The 7,808-nt window shown below is 51.2% G+C and overlaps 3 protein-coding genes across 3 annotated transcripts in view; 1 reads left to right on the forward strand and 2 right to left on the reverse strand.

Annotated features, from left to right (window-relative positions):
* Positions 1 to 797: 797 nt before the first annotated feature.
* Positions 798 to 1,232, reverse strand: Pmar_PMAR000431 (hypothetical protein; the record flags this gene model as incomplete). The annotated part of the gene is made up of 2 exons (XM_002776529.1): positions 798 to 1,016; positions 1,074 to 1,232. 2 exons carry the CDS (start codon positions 1,230 to 1,232, stop codon positions 798 to 800), a joined length of 378 nt encoding a protein of 125 aa, XP_002776575.1.
* Positions 1,233 to 4,996: 3,764 nt separating this feature from the next.
* Pmar_PMAR000432 (hypothetical protein) lies at positions 4,997 to 6,205 on the reverse strand (the record flags this gene model as incomplete). The annotated part of the gene is made up of 1 exon (XM_002776530.1): positions 4,997 to 6,205. One exon carries the CDS (start codon positions 6,203 to 6,205, stop codon positions 4,997 to 4,999), a length of 1,209 nt encoding a protein of 402 aa, XP_002776576.1.
* A 1,010-nt stretch (positions 6,206 to 7,215) lies between these two features.
* The window catches only part of Pmar_PMAR000433 (ubiquitin conjugating enzyme, putative), a gene marked incomplete at both ends in the record, with an annotated part of 1,040 nt that continues 447 nt past the window's right edge, over positions 7,216 to 7,808 (forward strand). Inside the window, 4 exons of the mRNA XM_002776531.1 lie at positions 7,216 to 7,270; positions 7,359 to 7,504; positions 7,556 to 7,699; positions 7,745 to 7,808. The exon at positions 7,745 to 7,808 is cut by the window's right edge and continues 4 nt beyond it. Coding sequence (XP_002776577.1) covers positions 7,216 to 7,270; positions 7,359 to 7,504; positions 7,556 to 7,699; positions 7,745 to 7,808 — 409 coding nt within the window. The remainder of the gene's footprint in view (positions 7,271 to 7,358; positions 7,505 to 7,555; positions 7,700 to 7,744) is intronic.

Here is a 7,808-nt window from a genome sequence, read left to right on the forward strand (position 1 = left end):
TCTCTCTACTGTAGAGAAGTGCCACTGATAACGAAACAACAGGACATCGAAGGAGAGATTGATTGGGGGGTCCCCAATGGGGACTGACACATGCGGCACCAATGATGAGGAAAGCGCTTATCAGACCTCCGTATCTGATCCACAGAAGCCTCGTCCACAGAGACCAGTAGTGACTATGGGGACCTATAGTGTCGGTTGAATGCCTCAGAGGTGTCGAGCAGCCACTGAGCGAAGGCGTGAGGGAGAGAGCTGGAGAGAGGACGTTGATAATACGCGGCACCTAGAGGTGCATACTTGCCGCTGACCGGCATCGAGGCAACCACCAGCTATACCTCTATATCCGCCCATCGAGACACCTTGTTCATCGGGATAATAGCCTGGCTTTCTGTATCCGGCATTGCTCGCGGACTGAAGTGACCCGGCATGTTCCCCTCTGCGTTCAACGTGTGGTCATGAGGGGAAGGCTCTGAGGGAGTTCTGTAATGGCTCATTACAATCAGCTGCGCTCATCAATACTACGACTGCTATCTCAGGCTCAATACCATGAGCCAGAAAGAGTGCGATTACCTGACGTGGTGCTGCTAGGCGTACTTGATGATGCTCTTATCTTCCCAGGGATGCCCCCGACAGCTCTCAAGTGCAGCTGCTGTCGTAGACTCTCAATCTCTTCTCGCATGGCTCTTTCTGAGTCTTCCCGCCTCAGCAGCTCCCCTCGCATACCCTGACCAACAAAGCCAGGGCTCGAATCCAGAGAGATCATCACGCCGGACCCGTCCCGACCAGAGTGGCTACAGCTTCTACCCGTACATATCCTCAGCGACCCTCACCTCTATTGCCAGAGAAAGAGCCTCCATACTCTTCTGCTGCGCATCTAGCCTGCACTGCATTTCTATCATCATCCGTCTCAATCCATCTAGATCCTCATGGTGTTGGTCTTCCGTCCCGGGCTTCTCAACACCTCGGGCTTGCACATCCTCAACAACATCGGTTTCAAGGGCGGGCTCTGCTGGCTCCTCCTGTAAGCAGCCATATCAGGCCACTACACATACCCATTATCACGATGATAACATCACCTGTAGCGGTGGGGATTGATGGGGCATCCGAGGCCGTCGCGGTGTCATCTCCTCCTCATGCTGCGTAGCCTCCTGCTGGACAATTCCCCCCTCATCTCTGCTTGAAGACGGATCTCCCGAGTCCATCGTCACTTCCCGAACGCTCAGATTGTTAGTCATTTCGATGATATCAGAGTTCAGGGAACCTCCTGAGGACTTAGCGGATATCCATCGCGCGCTGCAACCCGACCACCTGAGATATCAATGATGGCCTCTGCAATCGTCCGACGTCGGGGTTCCGACGGACACTCCACTGTGCCTGAGATTCCCAATGAATGGTCAATAAAACAAACCCGCAGACTGCCACCTTCATAAAAATCACAACTGCCATGATCGGAGACTACGAGGACTAGCAGAGCCTCCCCACCAGCGAGAACTCTATCTTTAATAAGGTCAGACCGCTGGTAGTGCTCGACTGCTGTGAATCTATCCAACAGAATGCAAGAAGGACACAGATTTTATGCTCCCCTTACATTGTTCTGTCCCTATGGTCCCCAGCGACACACCATACTCCGACCAGCGGCATAGTACCTGCACTAGAATCTCTATTCATCCCCCGACGCGTATGGAAGACCCACGCGTAAGCTCGTCGCCGACTAGGAGGCAGACGCATTTCCGGCCTGCATCTAGTGTGATAAATCCTAATAAGCACGGCGGTGACACCACGGGCTAAAGACAGTACCGGAGGCCCACCATATTCCCCAAGAGAGTCGCCGATGAATTCCCTCTCGGCTGACATGAGTCGAGCAGACAAAGGGGTAGGAAGAACTCGCAACGGGTATTTCAGAGGCTTCAACGTCATTTGGGGAAAATACGTCTCGAGATCGACGTAGACGGAGCCATCAGCCTCCCTGAGACAGTAATGGACCTCATACAACGGTAAAACCCGAAACAGTGACTCATCAGGATGCTGTCGAACATGAAAATATGGTATCTAATTCCTTTCTCGGTGTTCCCAAAGAGTCGATGATCTATCAGTATTTCCTTAGTAATGAGCCGATTCGACTGGGAAAACAGGAAGTAGCGCCCGACGTAGCCACTATCGCTTATAGAACAGATCGGACAAGTTGTGGAAGAGTTCGGATCTTTCCCATGTTATCATTTCTCGGCAGTGTGCACTAGAACGAGTAAAAGACTGCAGCTCGCGAATAGTGAGAATCCCTAGGTGAGAATATTCTCATATCATTGTCGCATTCAAGACAAAACCCCTAGTAGAGCAATAAATCCAGATCGAACACACAGCAGCTGCCCTTCAGCAGTCATAGTACAATCACAGCCTCACCCCCTGCTAATCGTCCATCCTGAGCTGCAAACATCTCCAAGACCGACACAGGCTTCCCAGTTCACACTCTTCGAAGGTGCACTACCTTCCGAAGCTTCCCCTAAGGAAACCCAGTCGAGCCCTCCGCTACCTTACACCATCATCACCTGGTGGGAGGTCTGTCCATACTCTCACTGCCTGAGGGGGAAGCTCCGTGTCATTTAGGGTCTCTATGATCATCTGGAACCCCTCTCTCGTATTATGCTTGAATCTCATCATCTGGAGCAATGGCTAACCCCCGAGTAAGCTGCAGATCTCACTGCGGAATACGAAGTGCTGTCACGACTCTTCACTGTCTCCACGAGACTTCCTGCTATGTACACTAGATGTTGGCCGAGTATGTCCTCAAGGCACACCATGCTGGGAAGAGAAGAAGATAGCTCTCCGGTACAATACCGCTACACTACATCTGCCCCTGCTGATGCTGGTCATCCAGGGTTCTATCCCACAGCACAGCTCTCGTAGCAGGAAACCTTATACTTTCACTCCTCGTCGCACTAATGGCGCTCATGAGCATAGGTACACTAACCAGAAGCACATTCCACTAAGGTTACAACGCAACGAGGTAAGCTCTGGAGACCCAAGAGAGTGTAATGGGATCCCAATGTTTTCTGAGTGAGAGACATCTCTTGACTATGACCAAGTCAGTAGCACTACCGAGTGCAGCGGCCACCAAGCCAGCGAGAGCCGACCTGCCTTCCCAAAACGTTGATTCGCCTTGTTCCGGCAGTGAGGTGCTGCTCGAGCAAACATACTGTCCAACTGGATACAGTAAGCCGCTTCGTTTCACCAAGCGGTTTCCAGTGGAAGCAGTTTCCTCGGGCAGGGGCCCCGCCGCGGGGCACCTATGCCATAACCCTAAGATATGCTTCAGTACGATCAATTCCATCCGGCGGGGCACCTATGCCATAACCCCAAGATATGCTTCGGTACAATCAATTCCACTGAGCGGGGCACCTATGCAATAACCCCAAGATATGCCTTAGTACAATCAATTCCATGGAGCGGGGCACCTATGCCATAACCCCAAGATATGCCTTAGTACAATCAATTCCATTGAGCGGGGCACCTATGCCATAACCTCAAGAAATGCCTCAGTGAGATCAATTCCATCGGGCGGGGCACCTATGCCATAACCCTGAGATATGCCGTAGTACAATCAATTCCATCGGGCGGGGCACCCAGGCCATAACCCCAATATATGCCTTAGTACAATCAGCTCCATCGGGCGATCCACCTATGCTAAGCCCCCCCCCCGAGATATGCCTAATCCCATGTGCGATCGATTTCGTCTGCATAATTCAGGTACAAGAGTGATAATTCATATTGAGTGCTGTTAACACTTCACAGTCGAGTTGCCAGAGTCAACGCCTGTTTCCCACATGCCCAGTCACCCACGGATGAACACTCTAGCTTGTAGCAAGAGTGCATCCGCTAGGACATAAGTTGCTACCCAGTTGACTGCTGAGATCCGCGATGGATCGTTGAGATAAACTCACCAAGGAGCAATCACAGCATATACCTCAGTAGCGCGACTCTACAAGGCTTGCGATACCGATGCGTGTCAAACTGTCGACTAAAGTCACAGATGTTGTCAGATTGCATTGATGGAAAACGAGTGACTAAGTGTTGTTTAAGATTTCCTCGAAGAAGTCACACCATAAACACCAAGATTGGCACGGCTTGTATGTGGTTGTTGCATTAAATCTGTCGCTACCGGGGAAAAGGACCAACAGCCAAGAGTGTGGCAGTCAGAGGCAAACGATAGTGAAATCAGTGTTCCCGCCGGGGAAAAGGACCGTACAGTCACAGGAAGGCTGTCGGAGGCAAACGGAGGGATTAGCAAGCCGGCATCGATATCTGATGGTTAAAGTTCAACTTCGGAATTCGTGTGCATACGTGCAGCTATATCGATTATAGCTTTTCACGCATGAAGACAAGCACACAGTGTGCGCAAAATGAAGGACAATCGAGGAACTCTGTCGCCAAGATTCACTGCAGTATGATTAACAGCCCAGCCACCTCCTATCTGAATGAGACGACAATCGGTCATAGAACTAGTAAGCGTGTTTTCGTCGCAACTTTAACACAAGAATAATCGAGAAACAGTCCAGTGGTGTTCTCAATACCACTCTGTCATCCAAAGCAGCTCTCGGTCAGTGAGGAGCTATTGTTCTAATAGTGAGACAGACGCTTACCCGGTAATACTCTAGAAAGGTCGATGCCTGTACCTACCGAGCTTCCGTACTCTCCTCGGACTGCCCGGGACGTTTAGGACGTTCGGTTTGCGCGCCACTAAGAATGATCTACTACGGGCCGCAAAACTTTCCAGAAGACCAACTCAGATCGGTTGTGAATCAGATGGACGAACAATCAAAGGGACGAACATGTTAGCGCACGCCCACACAATCGATAAAGTCCTATGGACGAACATCTCGAATGGACGAACACTGAGTTGGACGAAGACTAGCAGAGAAACGCAACAGAAGACGTTCACGCTCAGAAACATCCACACTCATAATAACACACACGAAACTGTGAAGAAACTTCCAACACTTCCAACTTACAGCTCGATATCCATCCGGCCCTGAAGGCGGTTGTTTTTGCCGGGCCTTCCGCGTTTTCGTGGGAATGGCTTTAGTCTCTTCTCCTGCAGACAACGAACCGCATGATCCCGCATTTTTTCCTCATCGTAGATGGCCTTCTCCGGATCGACAGTCGCTCGTTGGAGGGCGTACTCTGTCGCCCACGCCAATGTGAAGAGGCCGCAGTTTGCAGATCCGGGTGTCTGCTGTTGTGTGCGCAAACATACGCACTTTGTACCTTTGCCGAAGATAGCGGTCATCACTTCACGCATAGGTCCGGGAATCGCGTTCATACCCAGTGCGCTATCGAGATATAGCACTAGTCCCTCATGATTCCTGACAGCGAGGGCAAAATGCTTAGCTCCATAGTCGTATAAGGGTTGGATGATCGAGGGTGCATTGCTGAGGCTAGGAGCCTTCGGGATGCCCTCAAGCTGTGTTTTCATAACCTCTAATGATGCTGGAGCCATCGGAGGAAACCGCAGCAAACATAAGCACCTAGTACCCAGTAGGGCCATCCAGGTACCAACAGCCATGTCGGAAATTTCGGTACAAGGTGAAGCTAAGTCGTGACGATCCAGAACAGTGAGACGGAACTCGCCAAGTTGAGTATCATGTACCAACCAGTTAGGCGACGCGGTTGAGGACGATGGCCTACACTCAGGCGATCCATCGAGCTCCTCTGTTGATGCATTGGGTTCCTCCGCCGAACACTGAGAGTTTGGCTTAGGCCGCTGAGGCACCGATCCTTGGGATGCACCTTCAACCTTACCGGTCGATGCGCTTGGTGATGGTTGGGAACGATGGTTACCAGTCTTGTGAAATAAGTCCACGATTGAAGAGGATAGACCAGCATCAGAATATACAGAAGGCTGAGGAGGTTCGTCATCAGGGGACACCGGTGCGCGGGACTCAAGTGTCACATCCTGGCTGGTAATATCCACCCGCTGACACTTCCCCGGGCAGTGCGAAGAATGATCGCCTCCAACTTGAGTGGAGCTGTTCTGGCTAGGCTTCAAATCGTCACCGTGGCCGAACTCCTGCTCTGCACTACCGTCATCATCATCATCATCATCATCATCATCATCGGAGTTGATGTCGACATCGTCGTTATTGCACTGAGCAGCGTGCTTGACTGCTCCCCAGGGGAGCCTCCCCTGACGACTCCACGGGCGAGCTTGAACCATTAATGGAGATCAGGTTCGTCAACCGGACGGCCGCAAAGAATTTGCAGCCTGGCGTCAAGCGCAACATATTCAGGCTTCCGATACCATGCGTCACCGCGATCATACATGACAGCGTCAGCATATACTTCGCTGATGATCCGCCTTACCGCATCCACCCAGGCCCATAGGTGGAGTGACTTCAGCTCCAACTAGTGCTGAACGTCTGTTACACATGACTCTAGTGGAGGCAAGTAGATTTTGTGGCCCTGTTACCTAATTCGGACTTGTATCTTATTTCAGGACTTGAACCGTGATTGAAATGAGACCCGGGCATTAAGAGGAATTTAGGGCGAACGAGGTTCTTTTTATGTTTTTTGGGCGTGCGCCAAGTTGTTCGTCCTGTTGAGTGTTCGTGCCAACGATTAGGCACCCTCAGATCGACTTCGTGACCGCACCACCTCTAGCATAAAACGCACAGAAAAGTACGACTGTGGCTATCATATCGACAATGGAGGAGGGACATCATCCACTGGACCATGGAGGAGCCGGAGTCCTTATCATGTTGCGCAATGGGGACAGGGCCTTAGTCCTACCATCTGACTCCCCAAGGGTATCCCCGAGCAGGTTCAAGTGACTCGGGTGTAGTACCCTCACATAGTCTTTTGAGATTTTAAGGGGGCGAGGGCATTTGCGTAGTGGTAGCACGTGGCGACAGAGCTTCGCTCCGCCTCTAAAATGAGTCACAACTGACGTTTTGTGTGAAGCAGCCCCCCGTTGGCCCTAGCGTTACTTGAGTCACGCTGATGAGCAGCCGCAGTAGATGCGTTATTTGAAGAGCGTCGCGTTGTGCGAGGCGTGGTATCAGTTTGCCTTCTGGGAGCAACCAGTACTGCCTGGTTAGTGCCGTCTCCTTCGGGCATAGCTCGTGATAAGCTCCCGGTTGTCTCCCGCTATTGAGATGATACTCGGGAGGCAATCAGCGCATAGTCGAAGCATCGAGGAATTCTGAGTCTACTATCAGTGATATTTTCATGGCTATCACCAAACGCATCGAAAAGGAGACGCAGAAGCTCAGGGATGATCCTCGTAATAACGGGCGCGCAGTATAGAGATTTGTGGGTATCTTGAGGTCGAGCGTGTCTTCGCTGGTTATCAAAGATGTTTCTTATTTCAGCCCCGGGTTTATATGCTGTTCCTGATCCCAAGAACAGTCGATACTTCCATATCGAGTTAGAAGGACCTGATGGCACCCCCTATGAGAAGGGCTATTACAAGTTGGAGATGTTTTTACCCGAGGGGTATCCCATGGAGCCTCCGAAGGTGGGTGCAATCCGCCTCAGTCGTAGTCGGTTGGTATCTCCCTCTCGAAAGGTCCGTTTCCTAACGAAGATATATCATCCCAATATCGACAAGTTGGGTCGTATATGTTTGGATATCCTCAAGGATAAATGGTCCCCGGCACTTCAAATGAGGACCGTCCTACTCTCCATTCAAGCATTGCTATCCTCCCCTGAGGTAGTGACGTTTACTTCTCATGAGTGTAATATGTCTTTGTTTCAGCCCGATGACCCGCTTGATCCCAGTGTAGCTGAGCATTTCAAGCATAACAGGGCGGAAGCCGACG

The sequence above is a fragment of the Perkinsus marinus genome (assembly GCF_000006405.1).
Source record: "Perkinsus marinus ATCC 50983 genomic scaffold scf_1104296953336, whole genome shotgun sequence".
NCBI classification, from domain to species: domain Eukaryota; phylum Perkinsozoa; order Perkinsida; family Perkinsidae; genus Perkinsus; species Perkinsus marinus.